The 21,717-nt window shown below is 40.4% G+C and overlaps 1 protein-coding gene across 3 annotated transcripts in view; it reads left to right on the forward strand.

Moving 5' to 3' along the window:
• The window catches only part of sgk1 (serum/glucocorticoid regulated kinase 1), a 35,476-nt gene that overhangs the window by 7,240 nt on the left and 6,519 nt on the right, over window positions 1–21,717 (forward strand). The window contains exons 4-5 of one of the 3 annotated variants that reach the window (XM_069723556.1): window positions 11,624–11,839; window positions 15,469–15,532. In XM_069723556.1, the coding sequence (XP_069579657.1) occupies window positions 11,624–11,839; window positions 15,469–15,532 (280 nt within the window). Of the gene's footprint in view, window positions 1–11,623; window positions 11,840–15,468; window positions 15,533–18,646; window positions 19,313–19,904; window positions 21,704–21,717 lie in introns of those variants that run through there. The other 2 variants (XM_069723559.1, XM_069723558.1) reach the window with 2 other exon arrangements.

The raw sequence follows: 21,717 nt of genomic DNA on the forward strand, positions 1-21,717 counted from the left end.
AGTGTTGTTACGTAATTTAAAATGCTGAGGCGACTGAAGACTCGGGTGTTTTTCAAAGTCCCACTTGTTGTTGCTAAAATTAGTGCAGGAGGCTTCGTTCAGGAGAGAACACTATTAAAAATTAACCCAAAATATAATGAACACCAGTGCATGAAAGGAAGTGTCAACAAATGCCTTGCCCAAGCAAAAAGACACACACACACACACACACACACACACACACACACACACACACACACACACACACACACACACACACACACACACACACGTCCATTTATGCTAATGATGCTGCTGCAGGTGTCCAGGTTGTCCTTGGTTATGCAACTGCCATCACAATAGCTTTCCCACTGCCGATCAATCATTATACCCATCAGCTGGTTCCCCATTTGTGTGTCTGTGTGGAGAGAGTGAGTCATCACCATCCCAGCAGGACAAAGCCACACTGTCCCTGTTTGAATTTCGGTATGTAAGGATGTAAAACAGGGCTCCACTGTTGTCCGTCACCCCATTCTCTTTCCTGCAGCTGTTCACTTTTTTTTTTTTTTTTTTTTTTTTTTAACCATTTTGCTTGCAGACTCTCCATCAGTTCCACCTCTTGCCCTCAAAACCAAAAGATCTGTCAGCAGTCTCAGTGATCTCTCTCAGTGGAGATAACTGCTGTGGGTGCGTGTGTGTAGAATTAATGGGTGTTGCACTGAAGCAGGAGCAGGCTTGCTGCTTGGAGGGGTGGGGCGGAGGGTTTAAAGAGGACAGGGCTCTGTGATGAGTCATAGCTAGTGTAAGAGTAGCAGTGTGTTTGTGCATGTGTGTGAAGTCAATATGTTTCATATCTCATATGTGGTCTTCAATCCGAGGCTGGATGAATGATTGACGGCATACAAACTTACAGTAACAGTACGGTGTCTAGATATGGAATTGCTCTGATCCCGTGTCTGACTTTGTGTGTAAAATACTCCATGTCAAAATTGAGCACATGGACATCATGTTCTGTACTGTTCCCTGCATACCGTACTGTATCATCGCACACACTGTCCACACCCTTCGCTACTCGGAGCCCTCAAAGTTGGTTTGCCAAATACTTGCTTGAGTATGATGCTTGTTCAGAAAATTGAGCAGTGGCAGAAACATTTTCCTCACATGCCAAGCTCACTGCTCTGTTCTGCAAGAAGGACACCCACAACCAGATTCAAATACAAATGTGCAAAGTATCACTATAAAATGTATCAGTCCATCAAAGTGAACTGTATCTGTCGCTGTCGAACAGCTGTCTCGGACTCTGACTTTTGAAGCTTGGGTGATGACGCTGAGAGGCTGCTGTCATAATTTCAAGAAGTTGAAGATGAATAAGACACCAGTTGACAAGTGTCAGATTACTCTTAAGTGTGCATAGACAGACGGGAAAGCTCTCGAGACATTTGTCATGGTCGGATGTATCGCTCTTTATTCTTTACTTTTTAAGCTGCTGTAAATGTAGAAGTATTTTGCCTCCAGTGCCTCTGCATTGTTGAATCTTGGATGTGAAACTTTTGTCCTGCTCACTGTAGCATTTCATTGTGAGAAGAGCCTTTTGAAATTGTTAATCTGCATTTGGCAGCAGAGTAATTTTGCAGTTGTTTGTTTCCAGAGGAGCTGCATCCCAACTGGAATTAAAGTTTTCACTCACCCTCGAAAGCCCAAAAATGAATAAAATATGAACTCCACAATGTTGGAATTAATGTAAGGACATTTGCCAAGCCCTTTTATACTTGAGTGTCGCTCTCTTTCCAAGAAAATCCTCCCTGACAGATTGCCCACCTCCACGTCCCCCCTCTCTTCATTAAAAATCCATCACAGCACTTCTTATTTGTGATTATGAAGCATCAGCGCTATTAAAAAATGCAGCTAGCTTAGCTTAGCCTTGACCCAGTGCTCTGCATAGCCTTCACCCCGCTGCTACCTTTGATGAGTGTACCAGAAGTAAAGACAAATATGGCATCAACTTTATGACACTGTTTATATTATGAAATCCGAATTTATGACTGTGCATTTTTTTTCTGGAGTAATGATTGCAGGGAAATAAAGGAGGAGAGGAGGAGAGGTTTACTGTAAGTAGGAGGTAGGATATGTTGTGAGAGTGTATGGAAGAAATTAGAAATACAACAGGGTAAACAGTGGCTTAACGGCTGGAGAAGAGAGAGGCTGGTGTAGCTGAGGGGAGAGGCATAAACAGAGGAAACAGCAGTGATAGAGAGAGATGAGGAAAGCTGAGGGGACAGTTTTATTAGAAGATAGGAGATGAGGTCAGGGCATCTGCCCCACCGCCTGAGCATGAACAGGAATCAAAAGCATATAAATCCTTCTGATAAGGATGTCCTGTTCTGTCCCATATACACACACACACCAGCAGGCTGCCAGATACTCCACACACACACATACACACATATACACACACACACACACACACACACACACACACACACACACACACACACACACACACAAAGCGAATGCAAACGCAGCCTTTCCACTCATCTCTTACATCAAGCCTGTTCTGTTCTTGATGAAGACTTAATCAAAAAGAAAAGAACATGAACTTTTGCTGACTGCTGGTTGTCCTAATGTGTTATCTCTCTTGTTCTACAATTTCAGTACTTTTCTACAGTCTAACACAGGACTTTTTCATGATTCATCTATGTTTTAGAAAAAAAAATCTCTCACAAATAAAATGACAACAATATTTACATGTAAATACAGTACATGGAATACACACATTAAATGTATTTATGAGAGAACATCCATCTGTTAAGGATTTACCCAATAATAATGTACACACTGATGATAAACAGTTTCCATTTCCTCAATAAAATCCTGTTATGATTAGTAAATAAGGGACACTGTGGTCTCAAAATGTAAACATTTTCAACATTTGTAATGTTAGAACGAAGTTCATTGTGAAACAGGAAAAATAAAAGGATTTTGTGGCTCCTTATTATTCACCTTCTTACCTCCATTTTGAAAGCTGCTATAGGTTACAGCACAAAAAATTCCCATAATTTAGACATTTGCGGGAAGGACTCTGTTACCATGGAGGATTGGATAAAAATTTGAATGCCCATATTTATGTACATTCTGGCAGATTGGCACAATTACATGTAGTCTGATTTAGCTATTGGCTGTTCCTATCTCAAATTTGTCCATGGATGTACAGCCAACTATCACTGGATTACTTTGATACTGAAGAAAATCTTAAAATGTGATGATTCTCAGGCAGATTCTATGGTTTTAAGGAGCATAGTTTTTAGATTTCTAAGTGCATTTATAGATGTTTATTGACGATTGACATCTGAGATGATAATATTGCAAGTCACACTGATTCTATGAATATGCGGGCGATGTCTGTGTGCTTAGATCTGAGTTATGAAACACAGAAAGTACTAATTTGCACGCAAATTGCAGCAATAAGGGTTTTAAAGTACCTTAATTGCTTCACCTCCAAGAGCTGGGAGTCAGACACTACTGCAGCATTGTAAATGAATGTTCTTACTCCTTATTTGCTGAAACCCTTCTCCCCCTTTTCCTCATTTATCCTGATGCAGGTACCCAGTAGGTATGTTAGTCAAACCCCATAAAGTACAAAATATGCACCATGCAATTTTGGGACTTTAAAGCCATACTAGAGCCTCTTAACAAGTCAGATACAATAATTACTTAAACAAGACAACATATAACAGCAAAATGTCTTGACTATTTCATATGATACACTGTATTAAATAAGCTCATAGTTGTTATCTCGGTTGCTCAGTGACATACATTTTTGGCCTCTTCTGGGCATGGATCAGGTGATAGTTTTAATCAGTCAGCATTCACTTAGGTTTAAACACCAAATTTACCCAGGAAGACCGAACACACTCTGGTCCCATTTGTGTTTACTGTCCAAAACTCATTCATGCAGGAGAAAGAGAGGGAGAGGGCAGGAGAGAGGAAAGAAGGCAGGAATTCAAGCAGAGAGGCCGAGGGTTGAAGAAATCCAAGGAGATGAGAGAAACCAAGTGTGTCCAGGAAGAACAGTGATTTTGATCTACTCCCATCCATCCCAGTGAGATGTGGTTGACTATTGATAAGATCTCAACAAAAACGTAGGGGTACAAAGCAGAGGACGAAAAGCTGCATCTGGATTTCTGGAAATGAGCTTGGATGCAGAAGAAAAGCCCCGCCTCATTTGTCAGTGAAGTAAGCTCACCTCGGTAGTGTTACCTGCATCATCACAGTCAAAAACGTCCATTGACAGACGACCCTTGGGTCATCTGCATTTTTAAAACTACTGCCTCGTGGTTAACTCGGCTGTTGCGTATCATTCTCCACAGAGAGAAAACAGAGGGAGATGATCTGTGACAAATCCACCTCTTCTGTTCTCCATGTGCAGTGACAAGGCCCTGCAGGCTGAAGCTCTGCTCCACGAATGCTAATGCTTTATGTCTAAGTCAGTGAATGAGACCGTGAAGAAGCTTTGACGGCAGGCTGAATTCATTCAAAGATCCTGTGAAGTGAGACTGTTGGTCGATCACAAGCACAAATACAATTCAGGTTTTAAATCAGATGACATGTCAGGCGGAGGTAGAAATACCTCGACCGTAGGCCTCCATATCAGCTGTTGACAATGTCTTCTTAGAGAAAGATTTTTCACTTTTATGGTGCATTAAGTTTTCTTGTAACTGTGATGTGACCGTATGTTGCTCCTTAACTTTGCACTTCAGACTTTGGTTGCTGACGTAGTGTTATCTGAGAAATGCCTGAGCTGTACATTCTGAGAGATCTTGGGCCATTCACTTCTTGATGGAGCTAATGGTTAACGTTTTGTGTGTCATATTCAAAGATCACACCGCTGTGCTGGTGACCTTTTACTGCCACACTACTGATGTTTTATTTTATTATTTTGGCAAGGACATGAACTCCAGACGTCTCCAAGCTGTTTAAACTTGAATGGTGAAAACAGGATGGAAAATCTTAACTCGCTGCTGATTCAAGTAAGAGTTGACAGGAAGAAACATATTTTAGTATAATGCAGTTTGATGTAACAACAGAAAATGCAGTTGACCAAATGGAGTCTGATACAGTCTCAACAAAAAATATGTATTACAGGGCTGTTGGATTGTATTAAAAGTAGGTGTCCCCAATGAATTGGGGAACTTTGTTGTCTCTCCTGACCAGCGCTTGGTCCTCTGTTCACCTGCCAATCAGGTTACACAGCCTTGCCAAAACCTCAGTTGAGTTCCAGCTTTGGTCACATTTACAATGAATCGTATTACTGTCAAAAAGGTTTTAGCTTGCACTGGGAATAAGAAGGAATTAAGAGGAACAACCCTCTAGGTCCAATTATATTTGATACAAAGAGTTACACAGAGCGCACTGGGAGCCAAAATCCCTCTCCAAGTTGTTGGCTTGTCATGCATACTGTACCAATACCAGGGAGAAATGCATCTCATACCAAACTTCTGTTTGTATTCTTTTGAATAGTTTGGCTAATTGACTCCCAAATTTCTTCTTGCCTATTTAAAGACCTCCGTATATATTCACATTCAGTCCGTATAAATGCCAAAAGTCAGAACCCCCCTGAGTCTCTCAGAATCTCTGCTTAGTAATGAAACTGTTGAGGCGCCAGCTTAGCGTTGGTATGAAGGCAGTTTGTATCAGTTTGGCTGGCTTCCAGCTCCTGCTTGCCCTCTTGGCAACACCTGAAGGAGTCATCTGGTTGACTGTTGAAAGCTTTCCCTTTTCTCCTACAGCCTTCTTGTATCCTTTACAACCTTTCATATTTTTGTGTCATCACCTTTGCCCTCTATTGTGATGACTAACATTTTTCTCACCTCCAATTTAAAAATATTTAAGCACAATTAAAATGTGGGTTCTCTCCCAGGGCATGGAAAGCAGTTCCAAGCTACCACTGTTTAGCATAAACTTAGAAATGGAAAACTGCTAATCCTTTGCTTTTCTTTTGTTCCATAGCCAAGCACTCTGGCAGCGGAAGAATGTGGTTGGAGCAATAAACTTGGAATTGCTTTCCTTGCATGATCTCTCATCTTCGCTCACAGTGGATGCATATATACACCCCAAAATCGCAGAGTGCATTTGTTTCTATTGCTACAGCCGCATTATACTGTGCAGGCAGGCTGTTTCTGTGCCAAAGCACAAAAAAAAGGAGATAAATAAGCATAGTGGAGGTATTTCATACCTTGGCTGTAGTTCCCTGGGTTTGTTGTGATATGGGGGGAGGAGGGGGGGGGATTTGAATTAGTTTTGTTTCACCCAAATGTAGCTATAACAAGCTAGAGCGGAGTTGAAGGAGGACAAGTAAAGCAGGTTGTTTGTGGTGTTAAGAGGCTTCCTGACTAATCTGAGTCAGGTTTGATACAGATAGTGAAGGCATTCGGGGTACGTAGGGAGATGACTGTGTGTTATGTGGGGAAAAGCAATTTTGAGGAAGTGACAGGTTTATTTACTTTCGTGGTTTAAATAGAGAATGACTGAGAAAAAAAGGGGTAAATGATGAGGGCAAACTTACCAAAATGATCATTTTGAGATGATGCTAGTGCTGATATTTATATGTAGCTGTATAGCTGATTCACTGTGTAACCAGTGACTGAAATGTAAAAAAAAAAAAATGCTGTATCAGTTTCTGCACCCACTGTGGATTAAACCCCCCCTGGGAGATCCACATCAATACCTCTCGCGCACCCTCCCTCTCTTCCTCCATCCTCCTTTATCTCCACTGAACTTGACCCACTAGAAAGAAAAAAAAGAAACTCTCATGCGAGTCTCATTGTGACGGAGTTTGGGAATTATTGTTGTTCTAATCTACCCCGAGAACCCGGCTAATCCCATCTTCCATCTTGATGTTCCAGGGCTGATGCCAAAACTGCTGCGCCGCAGAGGCTTAGCAGCACCCTGACTATGCACTCTAACTTTTGTTTCTCCCATTCACACACTCCGTTCTGCTGAGACTGCTTTCTACAATGGGGTTTGGGTTTATGGCACACACTTGACAACTGAGTTTCAAATTGACCTGACCTGCTTCCTTGTGGATTTAGTGCCCAGCAATGAACTACTGTCGCTCTGCATTCTTAGTAGAGTGTATTTTGATATACTTGAAATAATAATCTCATTTTGTATTAAAGCTACTATATCTTGAGATCTATTGGCTCACTTACATGCTGAGAAACAAATGTTTTGCCTGGATACTGATCCTGAGTCTGGTGACTCCCTCACTTTTCCTTAGCACCACCATGAGCATGACGTCTAGAGTTTAGAGTGTGTCAACAACCGTTTTAACGCAGGGGCTGTTTTCAGTCTGAATCACCGCTAAGCACGCTGACGTTAACATTTAGGTCAAAACACTGCTGTGCCTTAGTGCAGACTCTTGGACTGCTACAATGGCTGTGGACTGTCAATCTTGTTTTTGAGCACAGCCATTCTTAAACATATGTGAAATTAATATCCTATTTTACTATGCAAGAGAAAATTGTTATCAAGTATCATTTGTCAGATGTTGTCGCTTCTGTCTAAAATAAGACAAGCCATGTCGGTGAGTAGGATTTGCAGTGGGTTTTTTTTAAGTCAGCTATCCACTGTTTCCACCTTAAAAAGCAGTTTTATTTAAATTGTTGAACAAATGTTTTGGCTGTTTTGACTATCTCAGTGAGGCGGAAGAGGAGCCTTAATGTCAAAACAGATAATCAAACCAAACTGGTAATAGTCCCTGCAGTGTACCACATAGATATATTTTTTTTCTCTTAAGAGAAATAAGAGATAGACAGAGATACATAAGGACGTCAGGAAGACAGTATTTTTGTGATTGCTTGCATGGGTTGAAGCACAGTGAATGACACTGAATATTAATGTTTTGTAAGGAAGTCAGAGTTCAGAGACTGTGTCACGGCGCTCCTCGAGATTTAAAGATAAAAGAATTAGTCTGACCCCAGTGGATGAAAATGGGTGCAAAGTCTAAAACAGCTTAGGGTCAGTATTGTAATTTGAATTCTCAGACTTACTTCATGTCTGGTTCCCTGTTCAACAGTAAAAATACAGTTTTTGTCAGACGTGTTTCTCAGAAACTCCCTCTTGTTTTTCAGATTAACCCTCCTGAACTCTCTTTTTCTCTGAACAGTATCTCTGAGGTTTAATCTCCCTTGGGTTATACTGTATACTCGGTGTTTGTATCCCAGTCAGAATGGCTGATTCATAAGTCTTTGCCTCGCCTCTCTACTATTTTGGATCTTTTCTCCCATTCCTCATTCATTGTAAGACCCATGTTTGTGATCTAGGAACGACGAGAGGGGAAAGAGAAACGGAAAAGAAAGAGCAGTGACCTTGGCGTTAATGAGGAAGTCTTTTCTCTGACAGAGAATTGGATAGCTTATGTAAGACTTTCTCTCATTCTCTGTTAATCTTTTTGTCTTTCAAGCATGTTTTTCTTTGCCTCCATATCTCAAGCCTGTTAGAGGAAGACAAACGTGCTGCGGGAAGCTGGTGGGGGGGCACATATGGATGAGCAGGACGTGGCTAAAAGGGGATTTCTAGGAAAGAGGGCCATAGGTTGGCCGATGACACCACAGTAAACATTGTTTTTACAGCATTGATTCAATGGACATAATAACAGAAAACATTTGTAGTACAATTTAGCTGCTGCAAATATTAAACCAGCTTCTGAAGCTGTAGTTCAACGTGTTATATGTTTACCATTATTTATCTTTCCAATAGATGATTGATTTCTGATGTGTTGAGTTTGTGCAAGTTGATGCAAAGTGATTCCTTAAGACAAGTTTCATAGGCATCCATATTGAGTAATATTAGTGTTTGGACTTGTAGCCTTATCGCACGGTCCTGTATTTTATGGCTAGGTCTACTTTATGGGAGTAAAGGTCAGCTTATTAAGGTAAAGGTTTTATATAACTTTGTTGGTTACTTACACTCCTGTTAAAATAATCTGTGTTGAATTCAAGCAAAAGAGAGTTAAGGAGGCCAGTAAGGAAAAGCGGATGTCTGATTAAGTCTGGATATGCAATAGTGATGTTTTTATTTCTTGATTTATGGAGCTCTGTGGCTGATGTGTACATCCTGGGCTTAGTATGAGAATTTCCCTGGAATATATTCCATCCTGAGTTTGAGGTGAAAGGACATATCTTGCTGAGGAGGCCTTAAATAATGACACTACTGTTGTCTTAATGGGTCGTAACATAAAACAAGGTCACAGGGCAGGGAAAGGGAGTTAAGAGGACGGAGATGGCATTCAAATATGTGCGCTTCCTGTGCACATATTTTCATACCCCTTGAAGGAATGCATGTCACCTCCGCTGGAACAAGGCTCAGAAGGAGGCCATACAATAAAAAAAGATTGCATGATAAACAATAAAAAGCAGTTCATGGGTCTTTACATACTGCTCATAACTAATATTTAGGACCTATAGCCTACAAACAAACACATTTGCACCATCCTGCACTTCCTTTTGGCTTATAATATGAGGTTAAATACGTTTGTAAATACAAGAAAACACGCGACAAATGCCATGTAATGTCAGTTTACTGAATCCACAGAGATATGTTTTTGGTTAAAGGAATAGTTTCACATTTTTGGAAATATTTTTTTATTCCTCGTAGTTGAGGGGTTAGATGGGAGGATTAACCCTGCTTTCATGCCTGGAGCTACAGCCAGTAGCCGGTTAACTTAACATAGCATGACAACTGGAAATAACTATCTCTGTCCAAAACTAGCTAAACCCACTAACCATCAACTTTGACACAAATAGTGGGGGGGGTACTGCTTTCACACTCGTCTTTATGCTAAGCTAAGCTAATCGGCTGCTGAAAATAGCTTCACATTTAACAGACAGAAATAGAAGTGGTTTAAGTATCTTTATTTAAACAGAAGCAGGTTACAAGCAGGTTACCAGCAGGTAACATACTGATTTGAACTTTGGCTGAATGAAACGATTATAAATAATTTAATTGCCACTGTAGTCCTGGATATAATTAGGCCTTACACACAGACACACATACACTCTCACACACACTGTAATGACAGAATGGTTTCATCATGTGTTTGACTACCTCAGCGATTGTTTGGATCAGTTTTGTCCTTCCAACATTGGGCTTTAGTTTGGGTCAAGGGATCAATGGCCTTGATAAGACTCATTTGAAATGGCTGCAGTCACTGAACCTCTGTGAGCCAAGGACACCATTTACCTTACATGGTTACATAGCCATTGTGGGTCACTGACACATCCATCGATGCAATTTGTTTTCCTCAAGAACTATGTGCACCTTGACCTCAGCTTCAACTGTCCCATCTATCTTACATTTCTCTCTCATACCTTGTGTGGGTGCTTGAGTGCTTGAAGGAGATTTTTGTTTCCGCCCATGATATGTGTGTTGCTTTAGTCACATCCTAAACAGTGATTGAGACGAGGAGGTTTGTGGTAAGATTGTCCTCTGGAGCGTGTGTCACTGAGCAGCTGTCACATGAGAAGAGATTAACGCTAAGGCTGACACTGATTCATTCACTGCCTCCTGTGCAAAACAAATGTTACCCTCCAGCATCGTACTCATAAAGTCATGGTGTTGACTCTTGCTAGTATGTTGGTTTTAAATTGCTGCTTTATCTGTTAATTACCCCTTTCGAAGCACAGTAATGACCCCATTGTGAGTATGCTCTTAAAATTACAGGGCATATTTGTTTTTCCTTTTGCTTGGTAATATCTTTTCAATGTGTTGGCTTATAATTCATCATCTTTTTCGCTCTTTAAAGCCTTAAAGGGCGAGGCATGACATCAAATTTGGCATTTGTTTGCCTTTATAATGACCTGAAATGTGTTCTCACTTTAATAGTTTTAGGAAATGTAAACAAAAAATATTGATAATAATGTTGTTTGTTACCTTATCAATATGAGTACCTTGTATTATTATGAAGGGATTGTTGTTTTCACCAACATAACCAACAGTAGAGCAGCCTTAAATATATCCGTTTTTAGCATGTACCATGTCCCCTCAACAGTGTTGCAACCATTTGCTGGCTTCTGATTGGCTAATTCATTGAACTTGTCAGGGCGTGGTCAGGGCTTGTTTGGTGGGGGGGGGGGGGGAACTGCCAAGTCCTCTTTACTGTTTTTATTTTTATAATTTTGAAGGGATTTTTAAGGCAATTTAAGGGTTGTATTTAGTGGATTTTTGAGTTTAAGTATTTTTTGAATGTTTTGTTTAAATGTAGTACAAATACATGATTGCACCAAAATAACAACAACCTTTTTAAAAAAAGAGAACTCTTTTGAAAAATCCTTAAAATCCCTTAAATACCATGAAGTAAGCCCTTAAGAAAACTTGACTCTTAATAACATCTTCGAAAAAACATTTATAAACTCATAGTTAAGTAGTCCATGTGTATTTGATATCCTGATATTACCTTGAAACGTAGAGGTTTGGATTTTTATTGATTACAAGTTGCCTGTCAAAGGTTCAGTTATTTATTTCGTCTATTTAGATGCAGCAGAAGCGATTGACCCTTTTTCACTAATGTCCTGAAAAGTATTCAGTGTCAAACGTTATTGGCCCAACAAAAACAAAAACAAAAACAAAATCTATCCTTGTTTTGCAGGTCAGGAAGTGGAAGATGCTGGCTCATCATCATGGCGACAGCACAGGCAAGCAGAAGGAAGCAGAGTCAGACGTCCACCTGTGTGGTTGTCACAACTGGGGGATCCACGCCTCGCCCCCCCTGGCCAGCCCCGTCATGCTGGAGTGCTCCATCTGCAGCGGACCCTACATCAGCTACGCCCTGGAGGATACCTGGCAGCCACGTCAACGCACACAGGCAAGTTCATTGTACAGCCGATGAAATTACTACAGCAAACACTAACTCGTCATACAGTAATCAGTGGATCCCAAAGCAGGGGGACGTCCAGGTGTCATTGAAGGATACGTTTAGGAGGTCCCCAGAGAAATGAGGGATTGGTTTTGTTTTTGTGCCATTTCGCAGGGTTTGTAAAGCCCTGTGTCTGTCTATCACTACCTGTTTATATCAGCTCAGGATCTTCTTCAGTGGTGCAGTCTGTTTTTGGCATATGTTATCATGATTTTAGGAAATGATGCCCATATATGCAGATTTGTTTTTCTGGGGCCCCTACAGTTTGGCTGCAGATCATTTGGCTCTCATCACTGCAGTGCAAAGTGCTGACGGCCCAACCAATTTTAATGCTGACCACTATTTTAATTGGTATTCAACTATAGTATAATCCACTTTTAACGCAGCCTTTGTAATTGTTGTTAAGTTAGCTTTAGTTTAGGATCTTTTTAGACAATAACTGTTCTTTCTTGTAGCTTTACACCATTCTTGATCTTTCTGTTCCTGTTATTAAAAATCTGAAGGAGCATGAAAGTAGTAATAAAGGGGCAGTATTCACCCGCTTCAAATGTTTCATATTTGTTTCTATCTAATTTGGCCAACAAAAGAGATGAAATTAGTGTTTATTAACAGTTCAGGGCCTTAACACAACTATATTTGAATGGTCAAATATGCCATTAACATATAACATGAGAATATGTAAAATAGGAAAACACAATGATTTCAAAATATTGGAAAGAAAAGAAAAAACAGATTTTTGAACATCTTTTTATTTCCTTTCCGTTTTTGTGAATAAAAACAAGGTAAGAAAGAGAGAGAGTAATTTCACTCAGTCCTTTCTGATGATGAAACTAGAATAGTGTTAATCCCTTTTACTGTTAAATGTGCTTTATCTTATGACTCAGGCAACTTATAGACCTCCACCTCTCCTTGACCTTCCCACAGACAGACTAGTCAGCCCTCTCTCTCCTTCTCTACCTCTGCTTCAACAAGCCAAACTTTCAGTCTTCTTTTAGAAAGATTAATCTGCCATGAAATATTAATGACCAGAAATTCCAGATTCACCATCACTATGGATACAACTCCATCAGACCTCTACTGAATCAATAAACAACTTGAAGAAAGACGGAGAAGGGGCATGAGAGAAAGCAGGAAGGGAGAGCAGGGAGACAGCTAGGAGTGAGGCAAATTCAAGGAGAAAGGAGGAAGGGGCATGAATGGTGACGTGACTGTTCACTGCGGAGTAGTGCTGACAGTATGAGGGGGTGTGAACAGCAAGCCATATGCGTGTACGTATGTCATTTTGTGTGTATCTGTGCGGAAAAGATGGATAGACGACGCTACTGTCAGCTATATTAAGACTTAGATGGAGATGAAATGACTGGTATGAGAGGCAGAGTGTTGAAAGCATCACCTCTGAATGAGTGAACAAACTGATGAGACTGAAACAACTTGTGCGCTCACACACGCACATGCCTCAGCTCGTCTCATTCTCAAAACACCCATGGGAGAATACGCAGCGCTGCGATACGTTTTCAGAGCTGGAGCGTGCAATGGCAAACTAGGCTGAGACTGTATTAACAGAGACACCAGCCACTTTGAACATTTGATGACTGACAACAACATCACGCGAAGCTAATATCTGACACAACAGCGCAGTTTCATGGGAATGTCCTGAGATGCAAATGCTGCTGGTCCCATAGTAGCTGCCAATTATACTGTTATTGTATGTGACTAGAAAAGCAGGATAGGCTCATAACTACTGTTATGCAGAGGGCTGGGTACCAAACTTTCATACTTATGTGACACTTAGAGAACTGCTTCCGTGTTATCTATCGATAAATGGCTTGTAATTTGGTTGCAAATTTAGGTACCTGGACTACATACACACCATGTTTTTATTTTTAAAACGCATAACTTTTGCTTGTTTATATAGGAGTAGATGTCATCAGCGTCAGTGAGCCAATACAGCTTTTAGCATACCTGACCTGTACACTTAGATAAAAAATATATATATTGTTTTAACTTCAATAAATCTTATATTAGAATCTCTTATTTCATTCTTTTCAAAACTATTTTTGGCCACACATCTGTTTGAGTCACCTGGTTTACACTCTCCCCCTCTAAACTACATGAAAACTATAGATTTGTACCGTAATGTGCATTATAATTATTACTTTTCTTATTCTTACAATTCATAAAACTAGTATTGAAAAAAGTATCGTTCAGGAACTGATGTCTGAGTCAAGGTATCAGTGACAGTGGTAGCAGTATAGAAATATTTGTTTTTCCACAACATTTATTTAACAGCTATAGTATAGTCTGCTTTCTAGATCCAGAGTATAAACTAACTCCTAGTCATGTTTCAGATGTTTGGGTCATTTCCCTTTTAAACTTCTCAGATGGCTTTGATATGAATAATGGTTTGAAGTCCGAATTTTCCTCAATTTGTGTAGCAGAAGTTTGTTTCCACTTTCTAGTGTCAGCCATTAGTTCATGAGATAAGGGTTAGTTCAATAATTAATGTATGAAACTACCTCAACTAGCTGCACTAGTAAAACGCTACTGTTACACTATTAATAATCTAATAATGTTATATACCATCATATATCAGTTACTGAGGTAATTCAAATATTTTTTATATTTATTTTACTTTTGATACCCTAAGTGCATTTAGCTGATAATACTTTAATACTTTGTATATGTATTTTTTCTTTTTTTTACTCCAATAAATTTAAATGAGCACATTGTGAGCAGGTGTCCTGTTAGTGGCCCAACTGAGTGAGATCAGTTTCAGTTTGGCATTCTGTCTCACCAAAGCACAATAGTACTCTTGTAATGTTGTTTTGAGCAGCGGTTTCTCACCACTTCCAGCACAGGCAACCAAGTGATTCAGTGCAGTTTCACCCTGGAAACCCAACCTCAGTAAAACATGTCATGGAGAACCAGCTGGAATTGGGGAACAACCCAGTCTGGGTCAGAACCAGTGGTTTCAGAAGAAGTTTCTAAACTTTAAAAATATATATATCTTTTTTTTAATACGATTAACTGATAGTAAATGTATCTAGTAATTAATGGTTGAAAAGCAATCATTAGTAAACAAAATTTAGTGTAGATAAGATTTGTCAGATTTGTCTTTTGCTCCTTTGTGTAGTTACTGATCCTCAAGTTGTGTACCACTGGCTTAGATTGTTGCTTGTCCAGTCTGAATTTGAAACAAGGAAATTTGCCCAAACTGGTTTTACAGTGTGTTATGCGAGAATAGCAATATGTTGGCCAACATTTTGGGTTGGGCTTTCAATCTGAATAGTGAGAATTAATATTATATGAATCTGCAAAAAATATTTAGACTTTAGGAGAGCTATTTGACAGCTATGTAATTTGATCCACCGTCTAAATTCCTTAAGTAATTGTAAATGCATCACTGTGGCATTAATGTATTATTGATTAGTATTTTTAATAAGCAAGTCATCTTTACTGTATATAGATGTAAACTATATAACAGATTCTGCATTGATGCAAATTCTTTAACATTTTTATACTTGAAATACTTGACAATTTGGACTGTTTCATTAAGTGGTGCCATATTTCTCCCTCAGGCGATGGACCTGTACTACCACAATGAGTCAGACCCAGACAGCTACTGTTGCCCTGGCGACAACTGTAAGTAACCAGTAACTAAGCCTGTTGTTTTGTATTCTTCCACTTCCTCCCAACCTTCTTCTTTCCATCTGCTTTCACACTGTGATTCAGAGCAAAAACTCTTACTCCTCTGTTATTTGTCTCCATCATCGTCCTCTGTCAGGACCAAGTCATTTCTTTTTGTTATCTGCAGTTAAAAAAAATTATTTACACGAGTCCAAATTACCTTCTACCATTCATTCACTTTTACTCTTATTTGTTGTTGGATTTCAGTTCAAACCTGATGCCTGCGGGACTTGAATAATAAGTTTACACTCCCATACACTTTGTAACCTTCCCTTACCTCACCACTTGGCCTTCGCATCCAACCTCTAAACTCCCAGGATAATAACTGTTGTCCAAAAAGCAGAATTACTGTTTGTTTTGTTGAACCTGGCAAAACAGTAGTTACAGACACAATACTCAGGACCGATAATCACGAACGTGACATAGTGACGTTTTCTGTTTACAACTTCACTGCAGCACACGGAGGGATTTTAATAGCCCATTCTGGTTTATATCCAAAATGACTGAGGGACTATAATTTTATTTCCCATCATGCTTCATATTTGTGCCACAAACCATAGTGCAGTCCATAGTTCACAAATTGTGTGTGTGTGTGTGTGTGTGTGTGTGTGTGTGTGTGTGTGTGTGTGTGTGTGTGTGTGTGTGTGTGTGTGTGTGTGTGTGTGTGTGTGTGTGTGTGTGTGTGTGTCAGTTTTGGCCAAAGAGCCGACCTATCTTTTGTTTTGCTGGGCCATCTTGCATGTGCCGAGACGTGGGCTCTCGTGAGTGTGTCCGTGCGTGTGTGCAGTATGTGTGTGTGTGCGTGCGTGTGTGCAGTATGTGTGTGTGTGTGTGTGCGTGTGTGCAGTATGTGTGTGTGTGTGTGTGTGTGTGTGTGTGTGTGTGTGTGTGTGTGTGTGTGTGTGTGTGTGTGTGTGTGTGTGTGTGTGTGTGTGTGTGTGTGTGTGTGTGTGTGTGTGTGTGTGTGTGTGTGAATTCCCGACACAGCTTTCCTTTCACTTTACAATAAATAAACGCTACATATTTTTAACTGTAAATCATAATTAGCAGATGGAAGTTTACATTTAGCACATGCTAATTTCAAATACATTACTTGACTATGACAGTATTTTAGTTGTCCATTGAAGAACTTTTATATTTTTGAATATTATATGCACAAATGTATTACCAGTAATGGAGGAAATATTTAGATTCTTTATTTAAGTAAAAGTCCTGAACGTAAAATATCACTTAAGTAACATAAAGTAAGTATCGGCTTGCTTAAAGTATCAAAAGTATAAGTGCTCTTGCTCCGGTGAGTGTTTTATATTATATTATTAACTATTTTCTATACTACAGGGTTGTTTAATTAACAGTGTATCATATTTTATTAGCTCATTATGTTTTATATGTAAGCATTAAATTGAAAATGCACATAGTGCAAGTGCCTGTTTGTGCTGATGTTTACAGTACAGCACTCAGTGCCGCTGCAGTAACAAAACTTGATAGGAGTTCTGCCTGCTGGACCGTCTCAAAGAAAGAAATGTGACTCAAGGCATATTCTGATGAAAATGTTTTCCACCGGCTATAGTTAGTCTGCCTGTTAATAGTGGGAGTTTTCAGCGGATGGGGAGAAATCCAAGCAATTAGCTGAGCTGGTGACAAGCTGTTCCTGTGGCCTCTGCTGTCATGCTGCTACACCCTGTCGATCCAATTCGAGCAATTAGGGGCTTTTGGAGCTCTTATATGTTGACGAGTGTCACATATTATGAGTCATTTGCAGTGATGCAGTAGTGATGTGTGTCACACAGGAGAGAGCAAAGAACAGTAATAATAATTATCGGGAGCCGAGTCCTGACCGTCTAATTTTACAGAGCAAACTATGTCTGCGTTCCTTCACTCCTGTCAAAAAATACAGAGAAGTCTTATGTAACAAAGAGCTTCTGCTCAAGAAACCTTTATTAAAAACATTATCAACGCGCAGCAGTGCAGTGAATCAGCATTTACACACTGACTTGTGGGGCTTTTCTTTATCAGATACCAACAGGTTTATGTAACGTGCATTTGCTAAGCCTGTATTTGTGTGTGTGTGTGTGTGTGTGTGCGTGTGTGTGTGTGTGTGTGTGTGTGTGTGTGTGTGTGTGTGTGTGTGTGTGTGTGTGTGTGTGTGTGTGTGTGTGTGTGTGTCCTCAAACTTTACTCTTTTGTTCTCAATGATGCAAAAGCATTTTTTTGAAGCGTTTATTTACTCTCATCTCACAACGTTTATGACGCATCGCTGGCCTGTGTCAACCTGCACTTCAGGGCTCAACAGGCAAACATACACACCTACACACAGACATACACCCAGATACAACAGAAACATATGTGCATATACTTTTTACTTCCTGTCTCCAGAAAGACGCTCGAAAACCAGGGACATTCAACAGTTTTGAAAAGAATGCCTGAAGATGCTGGTTGTCACCAATAATTTACAGCAAATTCGCTGTTGCAATTCAGTACTTAATGTTTGCCTAATTCAAACACTTCTTCTTGAAATGCTGTTTAATGCGAGCAGTTTACTGTCTTAACTTTCCCAACGATCCATACCAAATTACGGCCCTTTCAAGAAACGTTCCATTGAAATGAATCACGTGCCAGCTCATTTCTAGGAAGTTATTATGAAACTCTAGAATCTACAAAATAAATTGTTACCTAACGTACACCCTGACTCACCCTCGCTCTCTGTAGGTCGTATCGTGACAGGACAGGAAAAAGGATTGACTGGGCCAGCAGACGCCTCAATACGACAGCTTCCCATACAAAAAAATCTAACCAGGGAGCAACAAACTCCCACCACAATGGTCACATGAAGTGATAAGTAGGCTACTTTTCACAAGCCAAGCTAATCAGGCAGGACACACACACACACACACACACACACACACACACACACACACACACACACACACACACACACACACACACACACACACACACACACACACACACACACACACACACACTGACAATCCACCACATCCAGTGACAAAATAAAAGCCTAGCTGTCCTCTGTGAATAGCCGAGGCCTTTACATAACAGTGTCATTTGGTTCCTCACCACTGAGGCTCATTCACATTCATCGCCAGATCAAACCGTAGCCACAAACACCCTCACCATACTTGCAACAAAGAGCGGACACTGCCACATGGAGGGATTGGAGGCTGAAAGAGATGAGCAGATTTAATGGATGGATGGAGGTCATCTGCCGGGAGACAGCGTGAAGATGGGCATACGTTGGTCTCTGTGTATGTGTGGGCGGGATGAGGGAGCATGTCAGTGTTTTTATGTGTTTGCTACAACTCTTCATGTCCTGCACCCAGTCAATCCTTTTTCCTGTCCTGTCACGATACGACCTACAGAGAGCGAGGGTGTGTCAGCGCTGTTTTTGGCATTGATGATAGTGCCACTTGTGGGTTATGTAACAAAGTAGTGTCTCGCACGCACATATAGAAAGTTAACAAACACAAAGCTGGAGTGTTGTGGAGCCTCCTGTTGTTCGCAGCCTGAGCCTCGAGCAGCCTGTAAATCCAGAGGCGAAAGACAGTCCTGCCAGACAGGAAAAACACTGAGAGGGACCTTTTGTTCGAGTCGCTCCCCTCTCTCAGTTCCTCCCTCTCTTTGGATCTTCTCTCAACACCTCTCTCTCATTTCATTCAACTCTTGGCTATGACCAGCAGATGTAGGCTCAAGAGCAGTGCTTACACCCAAGCGGAGGTAATGTAATCTTCTTCATCATCGGTTTTATCTTCTCCTGCAATGCAGAGGCGACTACAGTTTTAGCTCTTCTTCCGAGGGCAAAATGCAAGTCACTTAGGTGGAAACTGCAGTTTTTCAAGGTCACCTGTACTTCACTTCTACATGCTTTCCCCGTGGTCGAACTGCTCTGTTTTTAGGAAGCATGTCAGTTTGTACCCCACGTGGACTGTCACTGTACTGCCAGAGATGAGATATTGTAGATTAAATGCCTGTTGAAGGAAGGCACTTATAGAACTGCAACCTATGCCGTCTCAAGGAGAGAAATCCTTCTCTAACAAACTGCACGCACTTCCTGGTGGTGCAGTGAGGAAGGTGGCATGTTGGACACCTTGGGAGAATTCCTAAGCACCTGATGTGTCTCTCTCTCTCTCTCTCTCTCTCTCTCTCTGTTTTAGAAAGTGTGCACATGTTCTGCAAGTCTCTCTGCAGGTTTTTCCCTCCAGCTTGCGTGTATGTGTGCGTGCATGTGCGTGTGTGCTCTCAGACTCCCTGCAGGTTTGTTTTGCCCTCCGGCTCGGTGCGCGCGCGCGCATCAGGTGGCTTGCGGTGGACGGATTAATAATAGATTTGACCTGAGTTAAGGGAGAAACAGAGACAGCAGTAAAAAGAAAAAGTTAAGGCTATTTGAAAACTGCAGAGTCACACATGCATGCTAGTTTTCCTGACTCTGTATAATTTGTGGATGAGCCTTAATCGCTGCGCGTCTTTTTGGCACTGCTTTTCTAAAGTCTAATAACAATTGCAGTCTGTGTAGTTGAAAAACAAAAGCGTTTAGTTTCACACCCTTGCACCAAGTTCACATCATGACCAGAAGGTCGCAGATTCAAATCCAGGACTATCAGAAATAAATATGGTTTGAGAAAGTGACAGTGCAATACTTGCCCCCTTTTCACAGAGGTGCCCATGAGCAAGGCTCTCAGAAATCCTGCTGCCATGGCTCATTTGCCAACAGATTATGGTTGTGCTGGGTAACGGGGAAACCTCCAGGTGTGAATGTGTGCAGACGTGTGCCATGATCCCCAAAAATAAGAGCATCGTACTCTCAAAATAAATTAAGGTTAAATAACTCCATTGCAATCAGAAGATGTTGTTTTGAGGAAATGATACTCAAAGGCTTTAAGGTTCGATTTACTAATCTGTAAAAAAAAATGACATTGGTCCAATTCCTCCACGAGCGAAAGATGAGCAATAAAAACGATATAAAACCAACACAACTGAAACTATCGTTATAAGGACACTCTTTGAAAAGTCCCAGTTTACATTTATACTTGCTATGTTGAGGTTGTCACATGGATTAGTGAGTGACAAGTGTTAACCTGTTCAATATGACCAACTACGCTGTCCTCTATGATCCTCCGGTTCATCTATATTTCATAAATTACTGCAGTAAATTTTACCCATTTATAATCACTGACTTGCCGTTTGTGTCTTCACATCTCTGCTTCCTTTCATTTATATTACTTCTTCTCCTCTCTCTCACACACTTCTAAAAACAAAAAAACATTGTTCTGAGAAATAAAACACCCAAGTGCTCAAAATAGTGAAGGAGCAATTCATCAAGAAAAAGTTTATTCGTGGGGCCTCAACTTCTTGGCAGCTGCCCTCTTTGAATGTATGTGAATGTTGTGAATTTACTAAAATCACTTTTTAATTCTGAGCCAAGTGTGTGACTGACCTCAGCTGGGAAAAAGCTGCATATAATGAAGATGAAACTGTTTGGAAAAGGCAAAGTTTTATCAAAGGTTTTTGCACTTATACAGTATGCCAGTATTTGCTCTGGTGTGATGTTGAAATATAGCAATAAAAAGTGACATTTTAAGGGAAATACAGATGTATAATAATGCAGAACCGTGATTATCATGACTATTATGTGTGTAAACAAATAGCATCATAGATTGACTCTATTTCAAGTTAACCCACGGACATATTTGAGTTAAAAACATGAACAATTGTTATGCCTTTAACTCCATGATGTTGCAGGGGACATCCGCAGAAATAAATAAACATATGCATTATTTCGATAATTTTGTTGTTCAATAAAAGTTTGGTCTAATGCTGAACTTGAATGTTGAGCTCACGAAGAGCATTTGAAGGCAGCATTTCCCCCCGCCCTTGGGAGAAGTCATGCAACCATGCATGAAACAAAACGGTGTGGAAGGAAATAGAGGCGGGACGTCTCCGCCCTGAGATAAAAAGGGAAAAGAAAAAAAAATGACTGGATGAAGCTCTGCAAGAAGAAGAATACTGTGTAGTTCGATTAAGTGCCTGCCGAGGAGCCTAAAGTCTGTCTTCTTCTCTGAGTCGGGAATTAAAGCATCCTTATGAAAGACAAAACGACCACTTTGACGTGTAAGTACACTGCA

Source organism: Brachyistius frenatus, unplaced genomic scaffold (assembly GCF_029030835.1).
Source record: "Brachyistius frenatus isolate BFR_SWC_R1_liver_20210118 unplaced genomic scaffold, ASM2903083v1 Contig_334, whole genome shotgun sequence".
Taxonomy (NCBI): domain Eukaryota; kingdom Metazoa; phylum Chordata; class Actinopteri; family Embiotocidae; genus Brachyistius; species Brachyistius frenatus.